General features: G+C 49.1%; 4 protein-coding genes across 4 annotated transcripts in view; 3 read left to right on the top strand and 1 right to left on the bottom strand.

Moving 5' to 3' along the window:
* Positions 1-8,061, bottom strand: part of LOC121342072 (pinopsin-like) — a 37,747-nt gene extending 29,686 nt beyond the window's left edge. The window contains exon 1 of the mRNA XM_041416181.1: positions 8,044-8,061. Within this exon, the coding sequence (XP_041272115.1) occupies positions 8,044-8,061 (18 nt within the window). The remainder of the gene's footprint in view (positions 1-8,043) is intronic.
* Positions 8,062-11,162: 3,101 nt separating this feature from the next.
* LOC121342070 (G-protein coupled receptor 35-like) lies at positions 11,163-12,095 on the top strand. Its single transcript, XM_041416180.1, has one exon. The coding sequence runs from the start codon at positions 11,163-11,165 to the stop codon at positions 12,093-12,095; it is 933 nt and encodes a 310-aa protein (XP_041272114.1).
* Positions 12,096-14,996: 2,901 nt separating this feature from the next.
* On the top strand, positions 14,997-17,683 carry LOC121342175 (G-protein coupled receptor 35-like). The gene is made up of 2 exons (XM_041416388.1): positions 14,997-15,051; positions 16,730-17,683. Exon 2 carries the CDS (start codon positions 16,742-16,744, stop codon positions 17,681-17,683), a length of 942 nt encoding a protein of 313 aa, XP_041272322.1. The 5' UTR covers positions 14,997-15,051; positions 16,730-16,741.
* Positions 17,684-24,718: 7,035 nt separating this feature from the next.
* On the top strand, positions 24,719-25,654 carry LOC121342165 (G-protein coupled receptor 35-like). Its single transcript, XM_041416372.1, has one exon. The coding sequence runs from the start codon at positions 24,719-24,721 to the stop codon at positions 25,652-25,654; it is 936 nt and encodes a 311-aa protein (XP_041272306.1).
* Positions 25,655-26,116: the final 462 nt, after the last annotated feature.

Raw genomic sequence — 26,116 nt, 5'->3', positions numbered from 1 at the left:
CCCAGAGCCCCCTCTATCCTCACCCCAGCTTGTTCACTGCTCCAGCCCCTCAGCACAGGGGACAGGAAGGAAATTCCCCCTGTGTGCTGGTGGGGATCCCTGAACACACACGGGGCTGAGGTGGGTAGCTGTGCGCTCACAGCACGCAGGATCAGCATCCTCCCTGCTGTGGCACTGAAGGGTTAACGGGAATGGTGTTCAGGCACCCCAGCACTTCAACAAACCAACAGAGAACTCTGTCACCTTGCAGCAAACTGGGAAATTGCTTTCAAATGTAATGGAAGTAAGTAATGGAAGGATACTTCCCGTGCTTGCAAGTTTTTTAAACCTAGAGGTCTAGGAGGCAAAAAATAAACATCACATCTCATTTGTGTCCAATGGCTTCTGGTAATACCAGCAGAAGAGGCTGCTGTTACCAGGGGGGCTGATTTCCCCCTGACCTTTTACTTCAATGAGGAAAGGAGAACTACCAGATGAGAGGTTTCCTCTGTGTGTGGGACACACCATACTGTGCTCAAGGCCATGGTGAGTAGAGTCACTGACATCTCAGTTGAAATGCCAAAAAGATACTGATGCAGTGAGAGAAATAATGCTCATTTTAGGGGCTGCTGGGATGAAGCAATAGCCTGAAGTCACATAAGCAACTTAGAGCAGCACACGTCCCCAGAGGCTCCTGCCCAGCGTGGCCCAAACGGTCACAGCCTGCTCTCATTGCATTGGAGGGTGACTTTGGGCAATGTACTTCAGGCAGCACCAGCAGCAGATTCACTCAGGAGCCTCAGGGTCCAGGTGGGGCTTTCTCAGGGCCTGCTCTGTGTGCAGCAGTGGTGCCAGGCACAGCAGGTGGAGACTCCCAGCACGTAACCCCAAAACGATTTCTCTCAGATGGGGAGCACTGGTGTGCTGGGAGAAGGGCTTGTGGGAAATGGAAAGATAGAAACTTCCACAGACACAGGAGGGTTTGATCTGCAGCCTTGGAAGAAGATTGGATTGATGTAAAAATAAAGTACACAGACATTAGGCAGAAAAATCATAAATTTATGTTTCTACAGTTGTAAGTAAGAATATGCCTTAAGTAAATGAGAAACTGCATTGATAAGATGGTGAAGGATTTACAGTGGAGGGGTGTAATTGTATAGAGCAATTATAGTTATAATAGAAGCATTTGTGTGTACGTGTGATAATAGCCCATTGGATAACAGTATCCACAGTGCAGCAGAAGTGAGTAAAGGTGATGGTTTAGAAATGCAAAATAAACCCTGTGGCAACTGTCCATTGGATCAGACAGTTCTATATTGCCTTGTTACAAAGAACTTGTGACCACTTTGAGCTATGGCTGACTGCTTGCTCCTCTAAACTCTGACAGCCTCTGAGACTGATGTTTATCTGAGCAATAAATCGTTCTCAGCCCAGCAATGGTCCCACCCCTTCATTAAAAAGCAGTGACAATGATAGGGGCTCAGTGCTCTAACCCATCCCAGGGCTCTGGAAGTAGCTGCACAAGTTGGTCCCATCACTGTGCTCCAGATCAGGAGATACCTGTGCTGCTTCTTAAGGACCAACCTTCCACAGGAGGTCTTTTCTTCTCCAAAACAACCAATACTGCAATAAGTATTTTAAACCACTGAAAGTATTTCAGCCACTGAAGCTAGGGAGGGGTAAAGGGCAGGGACCCAGATAAGGGTAAAGGGGCTGCTGTCATTATTGCAGCCACAGAGCTTGGGCAGGTTTAGGTGTCCCTGACCAGCACCAAGGGAAGCCCTGCCCTAAACAGCCACGAGAAGGTGAAGGGTTGTTTATGTGCAGGCTCAGGGGCCCTATCAGTGACACCTGGAATCTGTACTGCAGTCAGATATCTGCACAAAGGGGCTGTGGGGAAATTTGCTATCAGGCTGTGGTGATAAAGGCTATCACACAGGACAAAAGTACTGGAGCAAAGCAGACACAGAGCCAGCCACCAAATGAACTTGGCAGTGAAATGGGGTCCAGCACAGCTTTATGGGGTTCTTATTTCCCTTCATCACGTGCTCCCTGATGAGCTCACTGCTCACTCACTGCTGGGAAGGGGAGCAGCCACTGCCACCACATGGGGTCTTCTTGGGCCAATTTTTCGACCAAAATTTTGGTTTTTTATTTTCCTAGACAGCAGGGAGGTCTGGAAGTGGGAGACCCATGGGAAGCCTGTATTTGCTGGCAGAGCTGTCAGTGTTGTCAGGGTTCTGGGCAAAAGGCTGTGTCTGGCACGAGGCCAGGGAGTGGAAGTGTTGTGCTGTGTCAGTTTCTTACCTTTGATGAGTGGTTGGATAACAGAATGATTAAGTAAGAGTGAAAATGCCTTGCTGTAAATCAGTGGCTCTCCATGGCACACAACTTCACACATGTTTTAACTGTGAGATGCTGAAAGCCAAGATTTCCAAGCTCAAAATTAAATTCCAGTGTCAGAAGCTGGAGCTGACCTTACCAAACCACATTTTCCCTGCTTCCTGTCCACGCAAGTGAGAAATATGCACATCTCACACACGTGTTCTTCAGCCAAGTTCATGTTCTTTGCTCTTCTGGTTTATTCTCTGAGCACAGTGTGTCAGCACAGCCCTGCAAAGGAAGGTTAAGATAGATGTAATTTTTATAGATATTTATAGATATGCTTATATGCCTCCCTGGCCTGAAAAGCAAAGCAAACATGACCAACTTACTGTTTTACTCCACAAGGCAGCCCTGCAAAGGTTACCACTCCATCCCATGGCTGACATTTTACATTTTCTACAACTGCACAGGCAGATCTGTGGCTCACACCACCCAGCAGGATCAGGGTGGTGTCATTGCTTTCAGCCCTGTCACTCCAATGGCACAATGTTATTATGCTGATGCCCTGTAGCTTGCACAGGAAGGCATTTGTTATCATCCCCTCCCCTCTATCCCCAGTGCTTTGGTGCTATTGACATAACTTGTCAAAATCACTATTCCTAAATTTCCATTTATTAAAGTTATTATTAAACTGTATTTCTAAATTTGCATTCAGTTTCAGGAAACGGAAACAGTCTGATGTAACTGGGAATTTTTGGTACAGACTCATCATCACCTTTCCAAATGAGGTGAGACCAACTGGAATCTAATTTATCACCTCTCCTCTGCCAGGCTATTTCTAGTTCTTAACTGATGGGGTAATTTTCCTTCTGAAAAGTGGATGTTTATGGAGCACTCTCCCTCCCTGTACCCTCTGATGGCTGTCCTGCCTCCTGCAGCAAAAGTTTCCCAGTTTAAAAACCTCTGAGCTAAACTGCTTATCCACATCATTCTCATCCACATATATGAAAAACCAAATGGAACGGGGTTTAGAAAAATAAGCAGGAGGAAGAAGGGTGATGAATCCAGTGAGTTTTAGGAACACTTTTATTTCAGGAAACCAGCATACACACATTTCAGCCTAGCCTGTGCTAGTAATGCCTAGAATACTGAGAGCAAAGCAGTTGTATAGGCAAGTCCAAAAGCATAAGCAAAAGCCTCTAACACTCATAAGTACTACATTGCAGGAGTGATGCTTCTCCTGAAAGTGCCTCTGTCCAAGTGCAGAAGCGGGGAGGATAACTACAGGCAAATTACAGACTTCTGGTGAAAGCCAAGGATAAATTGATTTGCTCTCCTGGGACTAGACAAGGTCAGAGCATGGGTTACAATTACCAGACCTACTTCCACTCTCTTCTGTTGCTTTCCATTAGCAAACTCCTTTCTTTCTTTTTTTTTTTTTTTTCTTAGTGTTTTATGGTTGAGGGAGAGTAATGAAAAAAAACTGGTGGAGCTCTTGAAGCATTAGATGTCTTCACTCAAACACAGGGCACTCAGAAACAAAATTATTCTTAGAGGGGGGGGGGAGAGAGAGAGAGAGAGAGAGCAAAAGGGAGTTTTTCATCTCAGGAAATCAGTGATGTGAGTCTTTAGCATCAACATAACAAGTCTGGATAGGCTGGAGTGCAGTCTGAAGAGCACTGAGGACTTGGTCCATTATGGCCTGGTCATATATAAAATAATTCCAAACCTGTGAGATGTATTTGTACAGCATTGTACAGGTGGGTATTGCTGCAGCCCACCCTGAACAAAGCATAGCTGGCTGTGCAAATACTGCCATCCTTATGAAAGTAAACTGTAAATAAATTAAGCTTTGAATTTGGAATATGAATGAAGGTGAAGACCTTCCAAACTGAAAGGATTGCATAACGAAGTGACCTTTCAAACTGTGATTACATAGGAAAGAGTTGTTCGTGACTGAAGGAGGGGAAGGGGAAAAAAACCCAAACCAATTTTAAGAGTGTTTTTGCCTTGCTGTCACGGCAAAGGTGGTACCTTCAAAGGTTGCCCAGGCTGGCTTGTGAAGGTTTGCAGCATCCCATGTAGATGTTGCCCGTTTCACACCACAACCAAACCCACTTTGTTTAGTCCTGCTTAGTATACTGTATTTTAGCAAACACAAACAGATGTAATCTGTACCAGTTTAGAATCTTGAGATTTGGTAGAAGAGAGGTAAAAAATGCCAGGTGCTCAGGCAGACCCAGCATGAGCAGCCTTCTCCTGTCTTCCATGGGGGACTGAAGCCTTCTGTCCAGGCTGGACACTGCTGCAGGCAGGTGCCACTGTCACAGCCTGACTTTTCCCAGTGCTGCTTGGCTGCCACCATTCCAGAGGTCCACTGCTCCATGTCTCTGTGTTCCCTGGCCCCTTCCAGTGGTGGAGCTCATCAGTCCAGACAGTCTGGCCAGCCTGTATCCATCCCTGTCCCATATCCATGGTCTTCTCTCCCCAGCCACCTCACCCTCCTAGTTTACACCCCTCTTTGGGGCTCTTTCCCAAATCACCACCTCCACATCAGCTGGAACTCCACAGGCTGTGCTCCATCTCCTTCTGACACCGGCAGTTTTTAGTCCCCACCATCAACTGAAGCCCCTGCAGATCGTGGGCACAAAGTAATTTTCCAGTGGTGCTCATCTCCTCACATTTTACCAGCCAGGCGTGCAGTGAGCTGACACTCGTGGTGTGCTCTTCCCTTCAACACTGCTGTGTCCCTCAATTGTCACCCTCCAGGAAAGGCAGGAAAGAGCATCCAGAGAGCTGCAGGACAGTCAGTCCCTGCGATTCCTTCAGCTGAGGAGGAATGACTCCATACCCTTGGGCAGGCTGGGCTGACCCCTGGAAAGCAGCCTGGCAGAGCAGAACCTGGGCTCCAGGAGGAAATAAAGCTGATGGAGAGCCAGCAGTGTGCACAGCAGCAGGGAGAGGGAACAGCAGCTGGGGCTGCTTGGGAATGAGCACTGCCAGCAGCTCAGGGGAGGTGAATCCTGCTCCTCTGCCCAGCACTGCTGAGACTGTACCCAGTACAGGAAAGACCTGGACTTACTGGAGCAGATCTAGAGAAAGATGATTAAGGGACTGGAATATCTCTTGTATGAGGAGAGGCTGAAAGAGCTGGGACTATTCAGCCTGTCTCTCAAGGATCTGATCCATGTATATAAACACCCAGTGGCAGGGAGTAAACTTTTTTTTTGTTTAAACAGACTTTCCTATATTTCAGTTTGTGCCTTTTGCCTCCTGCCCTCTCCCTGACACTGCTGAGAGGGCAAGAGGCAAAAGGCACAGACTGAAATATAGGAAAGTCTGTTTAAACAAAAAAAAAGTTTAGTCTCAGAATGGGGCAAGAGGCAAAAGGCACAGACTGAAATATAGGAAAGTCTGTTAAAACATAAAAAAGTTTAGTCTCAGAATGATCAAGCACTAGAACAGGTTGCCCAGAGAATGTGTGGAGCTATCCTTCAAACTATTCAGAACCAAACTGGACACGGCCTCAGACAATGGCTCTGAGCAAAGGGTTGGTGGAAACCTCTTTTTGGTGGAAGGAGGTTCCTTCCAGCCTCAGTGGTTGTGAACAAGGCCATCACCATGGGCTCTAACTCAAAAATAACTCAAGCATCAGTCTCTCTGGGGAATGCAGCTGCAGCTACCACAGGCAAACAGCTCCCACCACCTTTGCTTTGTGGCTGTCTTCACACAGGTCTTTCCTGTCCCTGAACATCTGCAGTGACCCTCCTGTCCCTTTCACACTGTGACCCAAATAGCCACTGCAGCATTTCATGTCACCCTGCTTCCCTGCCCCCCTCCTCCACAGCACCTTACAAGTGCCAGATGCTATCCAAGGGTCTTATCAGCCTGTGGTTCTGAGATATCTGACGTGGCTCCTGCCTTGCACACTGGCTGTTCCTCCCATGATGGGCACACCCAGGACTTTGGATGCCTGTTTGCCTCCAGAGGGCTGTGATCAGCACGCACATCTCTGTGGTTATGGGATGGCTGCGAGCTGCAGAAGCCTTGTGGTGGGCCTTATCTTCGGGATCCTGTTCCTGCAGCTCTGCCCTGCACGGCCCCGTTTGGCAGCTGGGCTGCAGCGCTTCCTTTGCCTGGTGCCACCCAGTGCTCCTGACCCAGGCACCTGCGGGCATCCTGCCACCCTTCACTCACCTCGGCAGTGCCCGAGAGCCCGAGCTGCAGCCAGCTTCCTCCTTTCTCTCACAGCTCCCCCAGCCAGCACAGCACCCATCGTGCTGATTGAAGAACAGCCAACCACCAGTGCATCCCTGCAACACAGCAGTGCAACAGCTGGCCACGTGCCAAGGCTGAGTGCAGTGAAGCAGTCCCCACTAGCAGCTGATTACTGACACCAATTAACGGCCCATTACTGAGCCCTTTGGGACTTACAGCTCTGCCTGCCCCCTCCACTGCTGTTAATGCAGACTTTGACAAGTGAGGCTCTTTGCCACCCATGTGAGATGCTGAGGCCTTGGCTTAGGTGCCAGACGAAGCCCCGGATGGTTTGGCTGTACCTGTGCTCAAACAGGGCTGCAGGCCAGAGCCCTAATGCCAGCCCCATCATGACCCTCTCCTGCTCCATCCATGCCCCAGGCACCAAATCCAACCCAAGGCACCATTTGAGTGCAGCCTTTGAGGAGGGCTGGGAAGGCTTTCCTACACTACGTGCCAAGCTGCTCCCTGTGCCCACCTCCATGCCCAGAGCTGTGCAAGCACAACTCAGCTCAACACTCAGGTGTACCATGAGCTGCATGGGGCCATCCAGACAGGTATTGCACGTTCCTGGTTTACTTAGCTTAGACTTCAGCACTAGTGGGCATTTCAAATCCCCACTTGCTGAACATCTCTGTTAGCCATAGAACACCCCCGTTCAGCAACTGCAGAGTGGTGAGGCACCAGAGCTCACTGTAAAGTAGTGCCACCATCGATTTGGCCAGAAGGTTGGCATTTGAAACCTAACTGATGTGAAATCTGCTCTTACGCAGCAGGAGGAGGTGCTATGGAAACCCTCAAGTACCAGGGAGCTGCTGGTGCCAGGCCCCTGCCCTGCTCAGGCAGCCTGTGCCCAGCCCCGCTCGTCCTGCCCGGGCTGTGTGGCTGCACAGAGCCCGCGTGCCCTGCCTCGGGTGGCACCTGCTGCTGACTCTGGCACGTTAAATCTGCAGGTAACATCACTTTGTTTCCTCCTCTCTTGCTGTCTGAGAACTGCTGAGCGTGGTCCTGCTGTGCCTGGGGGGAGGCAGAGGAGGCTTTGAGTGTGGTTTCTGCTGGGCCCTGCGAGGCAGGAGTCCCTGGGGTGGGCTGTGATCTCTGAGCCTTCCAGTTTCTGTTTCTTACTCCAAGGTATTCTCTGGGTACTTTACCTGGAATATCACAGCAGCTGAGAACTGGAAGTTAATTCATCCCAATATGGGAAATGAGTGATTCTAAGAGAACTCCTTCCAGCATCCATCAAAGCAGATCATAGTTAAGATGACCACATTACAGTTTTCAAGGGATGCAGTGATAGATGAGCCTGAAAGAACACACGGTTCAAAAAAGAAGAGAACAAACTGCTATGCCTTAGATCCCTACATTTGAGAGAGGTGTGAACAACAGCAGCAAGGCTGGAGCAGGCAGTTTGCAGATTTCTTTATGCTATTTGGAAACAGAGAGGGAAAGCTCCTCACTGCAGTACCATGGCAGGATCCTCACCTGGGTCTTCTCTGCCATGGGGACAGTTTGCTGCTCACTCTTTCTGGCCAGCTCCCACCCAGGGCAGGCCAGCAGTGCTGTGGGTACATTAAAACCTCTGGGAGGTACTGCCCTGCCCAGGTCTGTTCTCACACCTGTGCTGCATCTTCACTGAGTATTCGCTGAGAGCCACCCATTCCATTGTTAGGACTGTTGGTGACAGTCAGGGCTGTTGCCATGGAGGTGGCAGGTCTGAGGGCAGCTGATGCACAAGATGCTGTGCTGTACCTGACTTCACCCCCATTTTCCTTCTTGCTCTCCTTCTGCTCAGTTCCTTCCCTCACCCGCCAGGGCTCCCATGCTGTCCTTAAGCCACTTCATCCACCATATTCACCCTTTATTTCACACACCATATTAACCCTTCAGCACTCCCAGTCCTTCACCCCCAATCTGAAGCCAAAACCAGGAGAACTGACAGAACAGCTTTTGCTCACGGGTTGTGTTGAGCTTTAGTTTTGGTTGCTGCAATCCCTGACTAGCTCAACACCAAGCTAAGAGTAATTTTACATCATCTGCACAGGCTGGCTTAAGGAATTAGTGTTCACATTGTCACAGGATGTGCCTATGGGGTCTTCTCAGTGCCATGTTGCCTCTTGCCCACACACAGGCCCCCTTGGTGCCTGCCCACTTTTAAGCTCTCCCAGAAGGAAGGAGAAGAATTTTTCATGCAAGACTCCCCCTTCAGTGCAGCTGCTTTTCTGCTAGAAAAAAAAAACATTGGATGCAGCCACTGGGCTGCTACAACACCCCCTGTGCCTACAGCCTCTGCCTTGCATCTCTTCCTCCAGCCTCTCTGTTCAGGGTCTGGCAGAAGCCTCCTGCTTCCTGAGCTCCTGGAGGAAACAAACCCAGCCCAGGCCTTCCTCCCCAGATGGTCACCAGCTTCTGGGCTGGGGGACAGCTGCTGACCAGCTCTCCCCAGCCTATGGTGGGGACAGCAGGACACCCTACACAGTACTGGTGACCTTGTCTGTTGAGCCCCAGCCTATTGCTGGTCTTCCAGCAGCAGCAAGATGCTGTTTCACAGTTGTCTCCATCCTTTTGTCACAGCTGCAAGTTGCTGTTTAGCCCCTCTGAAGCTGCAGACGTTTCATCTGCCCCACATGAAGCATTTTCAGCAGCCACAGGATATGCTAGCTAGTCAAGTTAAATTTTGGGGTTTTTTGGTTTTGTTTTGTTTTTTTTTTTTTTCTCATTCATACCATATCAGTGCTTTTTGGACTGCTTTAAACCCTCTACTCCTTTTCTCCATCCTCCTCCCAGCCTCTGGACTGCCCTGTGGCCTGGAGCACTTGTGAGCCCTGCTGCTGGGAACTGCACTGGGCCAGGTCTGCAGCTCCAAAGGCAGCGCTGGCCAGAGCCCTTTGATGCTGCAGAGCCCAGCAGTGTGGTTTGCCTGTGCTGCACCTCTGCAGAGGCTGCTGCAGGCACTGCAGACCAGCACTGCATCTCATGGCAGTGAAAAGAAACCTGGGCAGCTGTCAGACTTCGGCCTTGTGCCATAACCAGTGACAGTTCCCTGCTGCTACTGTCCACCATGCAGAGAGGTTTTCCTGAGGGGACAAGTGTCCCCTTCCCTGCAGGGTGCAGCCAGTGAGCAGCAAGCCTCTGTTGGGAAAGCCAGGCCTGAGCATACAAGAACTGTGCAGCAGTGCCTGTGTTCCATTAGTCTGCTATTGTCCAAGACACTTACACATCCCTCCAGAAACTGAGTTATTTGTGTATTTTTCAGTCACTTCAGGTCTGAATTCTGATTTGCAGGCAGTGCCCCCTCACCCACTGGCCACAAGGTCTGCATTGCTGGTGGAGGCAAATAACTGCTCAACCAAGGCAGAGGTGGTGTCCCTTCCCAGGTCTCTGAAAGCTGCAAGATTTCACCAGATCCCTCCCCACTTCACTCTGTAAAAAACTTATTTTACATTGAAAGGGGTTTGTTTGTTAGTTTTTTTCTGAAGTGAATTTAGAAGCAAGCAGAAGTGACAGATACTGAGAATTTTTCCATGTGCTTGTCCACATGAAACCACTTTGCACAGGAAGGGCTCTGCTGAAAGATGATTTTTATCAGCCCATGAACTCACACTCTTCACACAACTAATACTCCTGCAAAGCATCTTGCAGCTAGTGTGACAGAGGCTCAACAGCTACTACTCACAACATGGATTTCTGAGGGTGGCTGCCTGCCTGCCTGGAGCAGGAGCGATCTAATTTCAGCCCTTAACAGCAAGCTCCCTGTTCTGCAGTGGTGTTCCCTCTTCCAGATGCAGCCTTCTGCTTTGCAGAAGTAGGGATCTGCAGACTCCTACTCTCTCCTGGAACAAATGGAGTTAAAATCAGGCTAATCCTTCCATCCCCATTCCTCTCCTGGTGAGGGGGAGAGCAGCATACCTCACTTTCTCCTTTAGGGTCTCCTTGGGAGAGCAGGAATGCAGATTCAGCTGTTTTCCTCAGCTTCGAGGAGCTGCTCCAGGTGCACAAGGCAGTGCAAAGGCTCCAAAACTTCCCAGCTAGAGCCAGAGCACGAGGGTTTCTATCAAGTGACATTTGCTACATACTCCCACCCCTTCACCCCCAGTCTGAAGCCAAAACCAGTAGAACTGACAGAACAGCTTTTGCTCACGGGTTGTGTTGAGCTTTAGTTTTGGTTGCTGCAATCCCTGACTAGCTCAACACCAAGCTAAGAGTAATTTTACATCATCTGCACAGGCTGGCTTAAGGAATTAGTGTTCACATTGTCATAGGATGTGCCCACTACCTGTGGGGGCTCTTCTGAGTGCAATGTTGCCTCCTGACCTCACACACTTCAAGATCTCCCTATTTAATAAAGGCTGTGTGCTATGTCCTCCTGAAAATGTACCCTGAGACACTCATAAACTGAGTGGACATAAACAAAGCTTGACAAAGGATGCCAAAGGATGACACAGGCTGACTGAGAAAGACATCTCTGTAAAGTTCAAATTCACATTTTTAACCAAGGACATATGTACTTACATGTGCTTTTTTTTATAGCTACTAAGAGGTCTTACCATGTCTTTTCCTATTTCAGGTCTCAGAACATCGTACAACATCTGCACATCGGGACAATGAATGTGTCCAACAACTGCAACACCACAAATCTAGAACTGCATCCCCATGTTCGCCTCATTGAATTTGCTCTGTATAGCCTCATTTTCTTTTTTGGAGCACTATTTAATACCCTTGCCTTCTGGGTGTTCTCCTGCAAGATGAAGAAGTGGACAGAAACCAGGGTGTATGTAATGAATTTAGTCTTTGCAGATTTCTCTGTCATCTGCACCTTGCCTTCCATGGTTTACTTGCTCTGGAATAAGTCAGCCCGAGGGGAGCTCTGCCAGTTTACAGAGACAATGTATTTTATCAACATGTTAGTGAGCATCTACATCATTTCCTTCATCTCCATTGATCGATACATTGCCATAAAGCACCCTTTGAAAGCCAGGGCATTCAGGTCCCCGCCAAAGGCTGCCCTCCTCTGCGGGCTCCTGTGGGCCTTGGTGATAGTCAGTGCCACCATCCAGCTCTGGCACCGACACGCAGCTCTCTGCTTCCAGACCTACACCCCCACGCCTGCTGCTCTCAGCCTACTGGCCATTTTCTTCGTTTTCACTCTCCCATTAGCAATCTTGACCTTCTGCTCCACAGAAGTCATCAGGAACCTCAAGAAACATCTGAACACGAATTCACCGGAGGAGAAATCGATCCAGAAAGCCGTACACATTATTTATGCAAATCTGATCGTATTTCTGATATGTTTTCTGCCAGCCTACCTTGGACTGCTTGCCAGGTTCATCATGGAGAGTGTTGGAGCTACCTGTTTCCTGTTCTGTGTCATGAAGAACTTCTCCTCCGTGATGAGGTGCATTGCCACGTCCAACTGCTGCCTCGATAGTGTCTGTTACTACTTTGTCACCAGGGAGTTCCAGGAAGCCTTTTTACAGCCCAAAGCCAGCACTCAACAAGCAGAGGCAACCCACCCCTTGCAGATACAGACATGCTAAAGGAAAAAGGGGAACAAAACCCAACATCTGCAACATAAAGAGGAAATACAGCTTCAAGGCTATTGGGATGAGTATTTCTCTTTTTATCTAGCAAGTTCTTTTTTAGGTTTAGAAATTTATACTCTATGTTTCCATTAAACAAACAGGTCACAGAGATGTGTAAAAATGTGTATGTAATCAGTTGTTGTTAACATGCCTCCATTCCACCCTGCAGCACCTACTTGTTACTGTTACAGGAACACAGGTGAGCCTCTTTTAGTTCCTTCTGCAGCTAAAATCTATCGATCCTTCTTGCCAACATGTACAAATGTGTATATCACATTGCACCTCATTGTGTATTTCAGGTTGTTTCCATTATTAAACTAATTCAGTTTATATTCATCCCATACCTTTGGCAGCCTGGGCTGGGTGGCTGTTCAGATGGTTCTGGCATATTATTAAGTACATGTCCCTACAAAACAGCCTAGGCTGTCCTGACCTCCTTCCCCTTCAACTCAACAGGTCAGACAGGTGTGAAGGAGCACTTTTGGGATGGAAGCAATACTTGTTCAATGCCATAAAGGCACAAAGTCCGGATTGCAGAGCTGAGTTCTCCTGCCCTCCGGCTGCCCTGTGAGCCCTGGCCTAGAGGCAGCTCCTTAGAGCAGCCATCCCTGCAGGGCCGTTCCTCCCATGCACTGAAAGCCTTTCACTGCTGCCCCGGCACTTGCCACCCTCGCACTGCCCTGCCCTGTTTGTGCTGTGGCACCAGGCTGACCCCCAGGGCCACCACAGCTCAGGCTCACAGTAGCCCACTCCTGCTGGGTTTCCACAGCCTGCCCACACTGACGCCCCTAACATTTCCATCACGGATGTGTGTTTTTCCACGAATCAGCAGCTTGAAAAGTCAGGGGAGAGAGGAAGTGGATAAATGCTTCTTAGAACTGGGCTTTTTTCTTTCTGAATGCTAAAAAACCTCCAAAACGGCGCTGAGCTTTGCCCAGCAATACTCAGAGTGTTCCGCCAGACAGTGTGGGGGAGTCTTTCCTGCCCACAAACACATCTTCCCCTGTGACCTACACCTGCCCTCAGTCAGCCCACAGCTGATGCCCCATCTGCTGCTTTCACCTTTGAGAGCATGAGCTCCTCTGTTGGTTTTACAGGGCCTGGCTTTTGGTAGCAGGGGGTCCACAAAGGTGGCTCCCATGAGAAGCTGCTGGAAGCTTCCACTGTGTCTGGCAGAGCCAGTGCCTGATGGCTCTGAGGATGGATATGCTGCTGGCCAAGGCTGGGCCAATGAGAGAGGTTGGTAACACCTCTGTAGTAACAGCTTCAAGAAAATCAAAATAAAGGGGGGCACAGCTTTTTCTAGCCAGAGAAGAGAAGAAGGTAAGAACATGTGAGGGAAACATAGAGACACCAAGGTCAGTGGGGAAGGAGGAGCAGGAGATGCTCTAGGGGCCAGAGCTAAGATTCCTCTGCAGCCATGGTGAGAGCATGATGAGAAAGCTGTGCTCCTGCAGCCCCTGGGGATCCACGGGGGATGCAGAGATCCACCCACAGCCTGTGGGATCCACGGGGGATGCAGAGATCCACCCACAGCCCAGGGGGAAGGTGCCCATGCTGGAGCAGGTAGATGCCTGGAGGAGGCTGTGCTCCAGTGGGAGACTCAGAGGAGAGGGGGGCCCTGCTCCCAGGCTGGAGCAGCCTGTCCTCGGAGGACTGCACCCTGTGGATGAGTGATCCACACTGCAGCAGTTTTGGGAGGGACTCACATAGCAGGAATTTTGGGAGGACTGCTGCTTGAAAGTGGACTCAACTCTGGAGAAGTTCACAGAGAGCTGTCTCTCCAATGGTCTCACAGACACTCCTCTCCCAGAGCAGCAGAAGAAAATCTTGGTGATGAACTGACCAAAACCCCCACGCCCTGTCTCCCTGTGCTGTCAGTGGGAAGGAAGGAGGGGTTGGGAGAAGAAAAGGTGTTTTAAGTGCTTACTTTACTTATTATCCTCCTCTGATTTTCTTAGTAATAAACTCACTTTGTATCTCTAAGATGAGCCTGTTGCCCTTGGAGTGTTTTCTCCCAATCTTTACCTCAATTTAGGAACCCTTTGTCAAATTTTCCTCTCCTCTGCCCAGCTGTGGCACGGGAGGGTGAGTGAGCAGCTCTCATGGGTGCCTGGCATTTGTCAAACCATGACAGCTCCAAAGACAAGAATGAATGGGACAAATCCTGAGGGAGTCAGTCTGGCTCCTGTCAGCTGGCTCACAGAGACGGGATTGCAACTGCTCTACCCAGTGGGCAGCAAAACCCATCCAAATGTCTGTGAAACACCAGCGGGCAGCTCCTAACCATGCTCCCAAAGGTGCCAGCACCTCAGTGCCGCACTGGTGGCAGTGACTGTCATTACCCGGCTTCTCAGCGGTGCTGATGGTCAGAGTTACACTCCTGGCTGCTGTGCAGAGGGTGAGCTGGCCCGTTACACTTGTCACCGTGCAGGTGACAACAGCGCTCTGGTCCCTGGGCTCGCTGTTCCCTCGGAAATATCCCTGTCCCGCCCGGGCACCCTCTGCCACCGCAGCACAGGCTGCCCAGCCTCCCCGGGGAACCTTCTGCTGCCAGACGGGCAATTTGCAACCATTACAAATGGGTTTTATCTCAGAAATTGTTTTCCCACGACCGGAGAGATGAAATGTTAATTGCCGGGCTGTGTGAGGCGAGGCGGGGATGGGCGGAAGGGCTGACGGTGGAGCTTTCGGCTGCCGGCGGCGGGACAACAGAGGGCACCAGAGGCTCCAGCCCGAGGAAATCGGGGCATAAATGAAGCGCTGCTCTTCGCACGAGTTCACTGCTGGGTTCAGCCCCGCCGGGCTGTGACAGCCCCGGGACAGCACGGCCAGCACGGATCCCCTTGCCTGCCGGGACGCCCTGCGGCCTCTCTGAGGAGCCAGCCCGCCTGCGGCCTCAGCGGAGCAGGTAAAGCTCTTCCCGTCCCACAGCGTGCGAGCCCTGTGCCCTGCCCGGCCCTTCCACCTCTGCTCGCCAGCAGTCAGTGCCGCTGCCCGCGATTCCTGCTGCTTCCACAGCTGCTCTGCCTCTGTTCTGCAGCTACACCCCGCTCAGGGGTCTGTGCCCCTCGCTGCAGTTCCCATTAGTGCTCCCTCAGGTGTGGGGACAGCTGGGGACACGGCCTTGGAGCTGCCACCAGCTCTGTGCTTGCGTGGGGGCTCGGTGCGGCTGGCATGTCCAGCCCAGAGGGCTCAGCTGTTCCTCATGCAGGAAGAGTGGCTTTTTCACTGCAAGGTGACCACAGCAGTCTGCCAGGGTACAGCTGCAGCATAGGCTGAAACCACAGAGTGGCCAAAAGCTTTGAGGCTGAAAGACCAAGAGCACAAGGATACCGGCTGTATGTTAGTTCCTCCATGAATTCCTCCCTAAAAATGACTGTACGCCTGGGTTCAGTACTGCGGTACCAGTTCTGGTGCTGGGACAGGTGTTGTGCCTTCCTCTGGGGTTGCCAGATCTGTCTCCCAGTCTTGGACACCAGAAACAGTTCACTTAATGCAATCATCTATTTTCACTACAATTTGCATGTTGATGTTTAGAAGCTGCCGACTTACAAGGCAATGTATTAGTAAGAGATTGTAGCAACCTGGGCACTTTCCGTGCCTGGTTCATTGCAAACATTTCCTATATGAGCTGCAGACAAAGTCTGATTCATCCTCTTTGCTGGTAGCAAATGCCTTGAGATATTTAAAGGAAGAGCAGGAGATAGTCTAAATTCTCAGATTCATGTTTTCTGCCCTAGCAAAATTTTTGCTTCCTACCTTCGAAGGCTGAGATCAGACACGAGCTCATTTGCTCACTTTTCCTTCTTTCTCTGGAGGCCTGTTATCTGCCAGGGCTGCTGGTACCCCTGCTGAGCTGTTCCTCCCCACCAGAGGAATGGATTTGTGTTTGGGGGCACGAATCCTGCCCACAGCAGGCACCCACCCACCCAGCAGCCTGCAGCAGCATTCCCACTGCCCCTGGGAGCAAAGCCACTGGGCTGGAAGGGCTCAAGCCCTGAGGATGTTCTCAGGTCTGGCAAGACCCAGAACAAACCCATGGGGTGGCTTCAGCAGCAAACCAAGGGCCATGGAGGGCAAATGGGGAATGCTGCGCAGGAAAAATGGGGAATGCTGCCCAGGAAAAATGGGGAATGCTGCCCAGGGCAAATGGGGAATGCTGCCCAGGAAAAATGGGGAATGCTGCCCAGGAAAAATGGGGAATTCTGCCCAGGGCAAATGGGGAATGCTGCCCAGGGCAAAAGGGGAATGTTGCCCAGCTCTGGTGTGGGCTGTCCTAAAGCCAGTGGTCTGACAACTGCGGCAAAAGCGGCAAAGGTAAAAACAAAAAATATTATTCTGCTTTGCTGTGACCCAAACTGTTCGTACCAGGACTGGAGGGATGGTGAGGCAGGCTTAACCCTGCACCAGCAGCAAGAGAGGGCAGTCCCAGAGATTTTGTGGACTGAACAAAAACCAGTTCAGGTTTTTGAGGCTGCCCACATGAGCAGTGCAGGGACATGAGGAGCTGCAGGGCCATAACAGGAGGACACAGCCGCAGGAATTGCCAGTGAGCTCAGTCTCATGCCTACACTCTTTCCTTGCAGAGACAGCCCAACATGGAGAACTGCACTGAGAGAGGTGCCCATGGTAGCATTGTGGTGCTTCAGCTGGTTGTGTACATCCCAGTGCTCGCTCTGGGGATCCCACTGAACGCAATTGCCTTCTGGGTCTTCTGCTGCAAAATCAAGAGGTGGACCGAGACCAAGGTGTACATGATCAACCTCATCGTGGCAGACACTTCCCTGCTCTTCACCCTGCCTTTCCTGCTGTATTTCACCAAGTACAAACATCCCATAGACCAGCTGTGTTTAGCCGTACAAAACATCTGTTTTATAAACATGCCTATGAGCATCTTTATCATCACCCTGATTGCAATTGATCGATACATTGCAATCAAGTTCCCTCTAAAAGCAAAGATCCTTCGATCCCCACTGAAATCAGCTTCTATCTGTGGCTTTCTTTGGACAGCAATGATAACTTATTCCAGTTTGTATCACATTCGTCGCCGTAGCTGGGAAGGTTGTTGCTTTTGGAAACAATCTCTTCTACCTAGCTATTCCTCTTTAGTCTACTGCATCTGTGGGTATTTTATTCCCTTAGGGATTGTGATGTTCTGCTCAGTACAAGTCATCAGATGTCTAAAACAGAAGATGGCCACATGCCCTCATGAGACAAAATTATTCCAGAAGGCCGTGCAGATAGTTTCTGTGAATTTGTGTGTGTTTGCTGTCTGTTTCTCACCCTTCCACATCTCACTGCTCTTGCGGTTTGCAGTGGAAGTTGCTGGAGCTCATTCTCTGATGCCAGGAGTTGTAACCTATATTAAGGTCTCTGCATGCTTAGCAAATTGTAACTGCTGTCTGGATGCATTTTGTTATTATTTTGCAGCCAAGGAATTTCCAGAGTTTTCTTCTATGTTCCCCAAGTGTATATTTATCAGGTCCAAGATGAACAAAAGTGAGGAGTCACAGCCACCCACGGATCAAGTGATTCTATGAACAAGGTGTAGTGCACAGCGGTGTTGAGTGCCACAAAGATGCTCAAGTTCTGAGGCACAGGCAGTGGAACCACATACAGTGTTTGCAATCATTGTAGGCATGGGCATATGGACAAAAAGGGGCAAACCCCTCCAAAGGGTCTGATGTTTACTTGAATTTTGTCCTGCTGTCTTCAGTGACTTGACTCCAGCTCTGACTATTGTCTTGTATCATTGCATCGCAGCTCCAGGCACCTCCTGGTGACAGCTTGTCTTGGTTGGCTTCATGGTCCTTCACTTTCAGTGTCTTCTGACTTGTAAACCTCTAAAAAATTTCCTCTTGGGACTGCAAGCTCGTATTCTGCTGACGTAAACTTAGAGGCAATTAACTTCCTTAGTGACAACTGACATAAAGTTCCCCTACAAGTCTGTCACCACGCAGCAGTGACACTGGTTCAGACCACAGTCTGAAACCACTGACTAGACCTTGGTGCAATAAACACGCAAAGGACTGTTCCCGGCAGAGAAAGTGTCCCACATCCAGCCATTAGATCCACCTGCTTGGTGTCAATTCTTGGGCAACAACATGGCGGAAGCTGCAGTGAGCAACGGTGCCATAAAACCAGATGAAACTACTCAGGTCATTCAGCAGATAACTCATGTCCCAGTTTTCTTCCCTGGTGTGTTTTCTAATGCTCTGGCATTACTGGTGTTTCACTGCAAGCAGAGCAAGTAGCCTGTGTGTGTATGTGACCAGTTTAACCATTGCACACTGTTTAGTCCTCGTTCTGCCTTCTAAATTATCTTTTCAAAGGCAGGAAAAGATATGGGAGACAGTGCCTGATCTTATCAACCATCTATTGCTTAAGGAGATGTGTGAGTGTTGTCACCCATCAACAAATATGCTGCAATTAACTACCCTCAGAAAGCAAGGGGCTTCTTGGCAGACATCTCTTACAATCCAGGCAAGTGGTGTTCAGCAAGGAAAAACACTGCTACTTTAGGAACAGCACAGAGGGCCTTCAAAAACATTTTTGGACCTAGGATTCCCTTCTGAGACCTTGCATCTCATTGCTTATAATGAATGCCTGTTCCAAAAACATTACTATGATTTTTTTTATTATTTTGAAAAAAGAGATGAAGATTCATATCAACCTGTTAACCTACTGTTAATCCAGAAAGCAAACAACTTGCTTTTTTTTGTGGATTCAGTCATGCTCATGTTTTCTCCCAGTTAACATGGAGAACTTGTTCAATTTCCAGTGGGTTTCAGACAGGTCATCTACTCTCAAATATAGAACAGCAATGCTTTTTCTACATGTGGCCTCACATATACATCTCATAAGTGTTTCTTTTTCTCATTGCAAAGAGGAAATTAGTTGACTTCACAATCTCTGTCATCATTTTTTTGCTGTTTCCACTGAATGCTATGAAAACAAACAAACAAAAAATCTATACTTTTGCAAGTGCAAATAAAGGTCATAGTAATATATCTATAAATAAATATTCATTTATTACCATTATACATCAGAGTCCTCTACTCTTAATGCTAAACCTGTAGTGGAGATTGGGAGAAAAGCCTTTGCTACCGAGATATAAGATCTGCCTTTCAGCAGGGTATTTAACAGTGAAAGCCAAAGATGAGCAAGGAACTTTCTTATTATCTGAAGCTATATATTCTACATTGGACAAAAATTATTATCTGGTTTATATGTCAAGTTTAGGATGGGTTTCTGGCATCCTGCTTCAGTCTGAACAAAGCCTCAGCTCCCTGAGTGCTCCCAGTAAATGGAACAGAGGAGTTATCAGACCCTGGGCCACAACAAACTGGCCAGCATCCAGCACTGCAATAGCAATCCAGGAGGATGGCGACACCCTTAACCCCAAATCTTCTCCATTTCCTAGCACAAGAGTCTGGGAAATGATAGTGGGGACCAGCCACAGCTGCCAGAGTCCATCAGCTGCCCCAAACAGCAAGGCTGAACCACTGCATTTTACCAACATTTCTGCAAGATGTAACTTTCCTGTCCCTTAAAAGAAAAAAATGCTAATAATGGTTTCCACTTCAGGCTTGTGAGGGAAAAAAAAAAAAAAAAAAAAAAAAACAAACAAAAAAAAAAAAAACCCACAAAAAAAAAAAAAAAAAAACCCAAAAACCCCCCAAACAAACAAAAACAAACAAACAAACAAACAAAAAAAAAAACAAAAAAACAAACAAAAAAAACCAAAAAAAAACAAAAAAAAGAAAAACCCCACACAACGAAAAAAAACCGACAGCACAGAACACAAGGAAAAGCCTACAAAGTAACTCAGAATTCTTGCTTTTATGTGAGTGAGTGAGTGAGTGAGTGAGTAGCCACCAGAGAAAGCATTTTTGGCCCTCCTATGCATGGAGGGCAGTGGCTGGCATTAGACAGTATTTTGCTGTTTGGTGGCATTTCAGCAGGCCTGAAACCTGAGTTCTTACCAGAGGTTTGAGCTCCAGGGGGCTGGAGGACACATACTGGGGAGCTGTGGGCTGGGTGCTGCTTTCAGGTGCTGGAGGCATCTCTGATTTTGTTTCCTTGGCACAGCGTTTCCAGGGATGAGCGCTGCCTGTCAGCCACCAGGGAGCTCCACGAGCCCTGAAGCAGCATCAGGCTCTTGGGAAGCACAGGCTTTTCCAGTGTGTGGGCATAGATACTCAGCCGGTCCGTGGTGCTGCTGATGCCTTAGAACTTTGGCTTTTGTGTTTTTCATGTATTTGTAATCCTGCAATTCTTCAGTGTATACCCCTAAACTCTATATACAGTATCAGCTGCTGCTTTCCCATTTTGGGCAGACAACAATTCCTCTCCAGGTCTGGCAATCAAGGACACCTTACTGTCTTAGACCCCAAGAAATGTAAACAAAAGTGAGTTGAGGGGAGCAAACTTGGGCTAAATGCCTTCATTACCTGAAGCTATAATTGGAAGATTAACCCCCAATATGCAAATGGACGAAACTTTTAAAAGTGTGAAACCCCTTGATCCATCATTTATTTTTGGGTGTAGCTGCCTGGGGGGCTTCATTTGCCCTAAATGTACCTTATGGCCCTTCAATACATATAACTGCTTTTTATTCCCTTACTTTTGTCTGACCTCTGGTTTTAGGCAGCCCCAAAAGGCAGGACTGTGGGGAGGGTTGCAGCACAGGAGCCCTGACAGCATTTTCTGCTGCAGGCAATTCCGTGCGGTGCTGGGGAAGGGGAAAGGGGAAACAGCCCCAACAGCCAGGGCTGTTCATTGTGTGGGATTGCTACACTTAGCCTCAAACTGCCATTTGACATGCTAAAAATAAGACTGATATGTCTTGCTCTCAACTCTACAGTTCTCTTTTGGTCAAGATCTGCTGTTGCACCATCCCTTCTGGCCGTGAGAACGGCAGGAAAGAAACCCCGTGGGGCAGAGGCACTGCAGGGCAGCCCAGAGCCCTGCGTCCCTCTCTGTGTGTGGAGATGGTACCAGCACCCCTCCCACCCTACCAGAGGCTCTGCCCCACCCCGACATTCCCGCAGCTGCAGCCAGCAGGACACAGGCATGCAGGGGAGGTGGAGATTTTCCCTGGCAGGGGGGGAAAGGAGGCAGGAGCCCATCAATCTGTCTGACAGCAGGCCATACCAGTGGTTCTTTACCTTGCAGGAATATTTTGTCCCACTGGCTACTTTCATTAAGAAAATCACTTTTCCAGGCACAATGTAGTGGATGCTGGTGTCAGTGCAAGGTTCTCTGGGGCTCACTGCAGGCACCAGTGCAGCCTGTACAGGCGCCAGTGCTCTGCAGTGCTGCTGGGCCCTGGAATACCCTGCCCCAGAGCTGCCAGCAGGGACACAGCACAAGTGTCACCTCCACTGCGCCACACGGGGACAGCACTCACAGGACTGAGACAGGCTGGGAACTGCAGAGGCAGGGGAAATACCACGTCAGCGTCAATGGTCCATGGCAGGGGTGATTGATAAAACCTGTGACTGCGTGGAAGGAGGGGACTGCGAGCAGCTGCAGATGAGGGTGGCTGATGTGGAGACAAGGTGGAGAGAAGGATGGGCATCCTCATGCTGCTGTGGCCAGGAATCAGGCACAGACCCAAGAGCCTCGGCAGGAGCCATGTAAGTTCTTCACAGACAGCACTTTATCCTAGCTTTGCCTACTGGTAGCTTGTGTTGAGTTTGCTTTGACACATGCCGGTGAACCTGCTGCTCACAGCCAGGTACTTTGTGCCTAGTGACATGGCTTCTCCCTCTCTTGAGACCTCAGTGGGCTGACGAGACCCTCATCTGGCAACCACAGCACCAAGCTGTGGATGGGAAGCATCAGATTGGAGAGGTTCTATGAGCTGAGCCCCTCCAGGCATGACTTTGACTTCTCATGGTTTATACCACTAGTGATTGCCTGGACACAGACAAGAGGAGGCTGGGAACAACACTTGAGGATGATGCAAGATTTTCTGTACAGTGATGAAACTATCACAACCCAGAAGCTGGATGACTTTGAAGACTAAAGTACCAACAAGGACGATGACATGAAAATATTGCTGGCTGGGGATCAATGAGCTGGGCACACTAATATGTCAGTAACTACTTGTAAGCATCCACCAAGCAGCAGCCCCAAGAAAGGCAAAAGCAGTCCCTGGAAATTTAGAAGTTTGTAATATATTGTAATTGTACACTGGCATGAAATTATTTTCAAGGGCTGTTTTGTGATGTGCAGACAGACAATGCAGAAATACTCCAGAAGCTGCCCTAAGGTGACCTTAGAGCAAAGTGGAAAGGGGAAATACGTTTGGCCAAGACAGCAATTCAAGGTGCTAATATCAGCACCTTTAAGCTCATTGATCAACTTGTCTGAGCTTTTCTGGTAAATAGGCTGTCATGGGGAGCCCAAGAGCAACCCTGGGACACAGACACCGGCAACCACTGAGCCGTCACAGAGCCAGCAGGTCACAGGGTCACGGCGCCACGTTTTCTCGGAATTGCTGGCTGAGAAGAGCTATGGAAGACAAGAGAACTACTATGATTCAGAGTGAAACGCTTTATAACAATCACAAAACTTCCTGCAAACCACTGCTCTCACCTCTCCAACAGCTGCAGGACTGTTGGGGCTGTTCTGTCCCAGGGCTCAGGCAGTGTGACAACAGAAACCACGCCTGCTCCAATCCCATCAGGGGTGGCACTCTGGAAGGCAGAGAGAAGACCTCTGGACATTTCAGGGCAATGGGTCCCATCAAGCACAGTCTGTTGGGTGAGGAGGGTCAACAGGCATTGCCCAGTGAGACATCAGGCAATGGAAGGTAAAGCAAAGGAAAAAGCCAAAGCTATTCCACCTCCAGAGGAACTGCTGCAGGGATGCAGGGCAGACAAGCCTTTCACCTCCCTGCAGGACTACTGCAGGCTCCTCAGTCAGCAGGAGGTGGTACAAGCCACACCAATGGTGATGACAGAGGAAGCTCTGCCCTTTGTTCAGCAGGAGTGCGGGTGCTTTCTCGGCCAGCGTTGCTGCTCTCAGAGCCACCAGAAATTGTGATCAGAGGACATCCCACTGGTCATGTGCAAGGAGCACTGTTCGTCGTGCCTGCACAGCACTCCACAGCTGGGCTGGAGGAACTCACTCTCTCCAAGGACAGCAAGAGAACAGGTAATTTCTCCTGGCTATTTACTGACATGGTTATTTGCATTCTGCAAGGCTTCACCTTTCCCCAGCAGTGGTGGGACACCAGAATAGAGATGGAGAAAGAGAGGGCTGGAGCCAATATATTTTCAAAGGCTCATTTTGATACTGACCACATCTGACACGTTTTGGGGTGCTGTCTCAGCCTTTGCTAGATCTTTTCTAGGTCTCCCTGTTACGATCTTCCCTTTTATCTTATGGGCCCGTAACGCATTTCTCGTGTCCAGAGGACAGAGCTGCTGCAGGTATCTGCTGTACCACATTCCCTCACCTCTTCAGAGGTCTCCTGGCGTGACTCCTCTGCTGCACGATATTCAAAGCTAACCAAGACCCACAGATGCACATAAATGCTGCAGCAGTGCCTTACGGTTTGCTCGCTGGGGATGCTTTTGAGACCCATGAACCTTTCCCCATGGAGCCACATTCCCCCTGCAGGGAAAACCCAAAGACATGTCAGACATCCTGGCTCTTTTCTGTCCACGAACAGTTGCACCTGGAACGTGCTTCTGCATTAACTCCTCCAAAGCTGGAGGGCAAACAGCAATATTGCCCTTAGATCCAAGGTGATAAAACCACATGCTACACCAAACACAGCTCACCTCTTCCATATCTCATTCCTGCCATGGCATAGGTGAGTTTCTTTTGTCTTGGAATTGTGGCAGTTTGCTGTAAGGCTTCTGAGATAAATAGCAGCTTTGACAATCCTTGAAAGGCAGTGAGCAGACCCAGCACTCCGATTCTCAGTGCAGCCCTCTGAGTACAGAATTTGATGGCAGCTGAAACCAGTGAGAGATACACTAATGAGAGATACACTAATGAGAGATACACTAATAATTGCTCATGTCACTACTGAGAAGTGACACAGAGACATCTCAGCACTGAGGGAAAAGACAGCTGTCCTTCTACTGCACATCTGGGACATTTTAAGCTGCAAGGTCACTGGCTGGCTTCCACTGAGCCCTGCTATAAGGGAAGGGATGAAAGTTTGGTTTAGGGATCCCCTATCCCACTATCAAATGTCTGCAATGGCTCACGTAACTCCTTGCTGCAGGGTATCTGCTGCTGCCTGATCCAAGTCTGGATCAAAGCAAAAACAGGGCCCAAAAAAGGGGCCCAAGCCCTTTTCTCTGCCACCCTCCAGGAGCAGTCTTCCCTGCACAGGACCCAGGGAGAATCTAAGTTTTTCTCTCCTTCACAACGGATCAGGCTTGTGTCCCTGTCCCTCTTCTTCCCACTAGGTACCCTACCTCAGGTTTTCATGGCTGGCAAAGCCCTGAACTCTCTCAATTAGAATTAATCACTGATTCAGTCCAGAACCTCCCTCATAAAAGGCTTAATTTGCTTTTGCAGGAACTGTACGCTTTGATACTCCCAAAATGAACCACAGCAGCTGCAATATCACAGCCTATGAAATATTTTCAGTTTTCCAGCTGTGTGTTTACATCCCAGTTTTGGTTTTGGGCATCGTGCTGAATGTGTTGGCGTTGTGGGTGTTCTGTTGCAAACTTGGCAAATGGACAGAAACCAGAGTATACATGGTCAACTTGGCTGTGGCTGACTGTTTGCTGCTCTTCACCTTGCCGTTCAAAACTCTGTCCCAGTTCCAGCACCTGAAGGTGGACGGGTGGTGCCTGGTTCTGGAAGGTGGCTATTTCACAAACCGCTTTATGAGCATCGGTATCATCACCCTCATTGCTGCTGACAGGTACCTTGCAATCAAGTACCCTTTGAGATCCAAGGCACTCAGGTCACCGCTGAAGGCAGCTTTTGCCTCTGGATTCCTTTGGATAGTCATCATCTGTGAAACTTCCCTCATTAAAAGCTTTGAGGACCGAAGAGAGGATGAGTTTTGCTTTGAAAAATCTTCTGTGACACCCTCGGTGATCACACTCTGTGCCATTATTGCAGGGTTTTTCATACCGCTGCTCATCTTGAGTTACTGCTCCATAAAAATCATTGCAGAGCTCAGGAGAAAGAAGATTGACAACTCTTGCAATGAAATGCTGACCAGGAAAGCTGTCTACATTGTGTCTGCAAACATGGCTGTGTTCATCGTCTGCTTTTTACCTCTTTACCTCGGGCATCTCCTCCGCTTTGTCCTGGACTCCACCAGCTCCAACTGCTCGGCAATACAGAGCACCAACAACTTCGTTCACTTCGCCTCCATCCTTGCCAACACAAACTGCTGCCTGGATGCCATTTGTTACTACTTTGTCAACAAGGAATTTAAGGAAGCATCTTCCAAGCTAGCAAAGTCCAAATCTGAGGCCAGTGAAGAAGCTACAATTCAGCTCCCACGTGTAGCACATTAAGGCAGAACACATACAGCATACATTTTATATTTGCTGTGTTCAACTGGGACTCACTAGCAGGGTTTCACACTTGCTTTTTTAAGAGTGGGATGGAGGGACATTCTACTAATGAGAAACATTCAGATGCATGATTCAGCTCTGAATCAGACCAACCACAGTAGTCCAGGTCCTGATCTAATGATCTAGATTGCTGCTGACAATTCCCTGCCTTAATGCAAATTTGCGTAAAATGGTAGATTTCCCCTGCCAAAAACCCCCATCTTTCATTTTCCCATGAAACCCAAAAGAAGCACAGGGACTGGTAAAGGATTGGGTTTTGTCTCTCATCCCCACCTTGGATCAATGTTTGTGCAGCTGTGACAAAGAAATAGGCTAATCCAAACATCAACAAATTTTTAAAAAATCAGAGTGAAAGCATGCAGAAAAAGAAAGGATGGTGTTTCTGTGAGTCACAGTCTTACT

The sequence above is a fragment of the Onychostruthus taczanowskii genome, unplaced genomic scaffold (assembly GCF_017590055.1).
Source record: "Onychostruthus taczanowskii isolate IOZ18803 unplaced genomic scaffold, ASM1759005v1 scaffold51, whole genome shotgun sequence".
NCBI lineage: Eukaryota > Metazoa > Chordata > Aves > Passeriformes > Passeridae > Onychostruthus > Onychostruthus taczanowskii.
The sequence above is the reverse complement of the archived record's forward strand: the minus strand, read 5'-3'. Positions and strand labels throughout refer to the sequence as shown.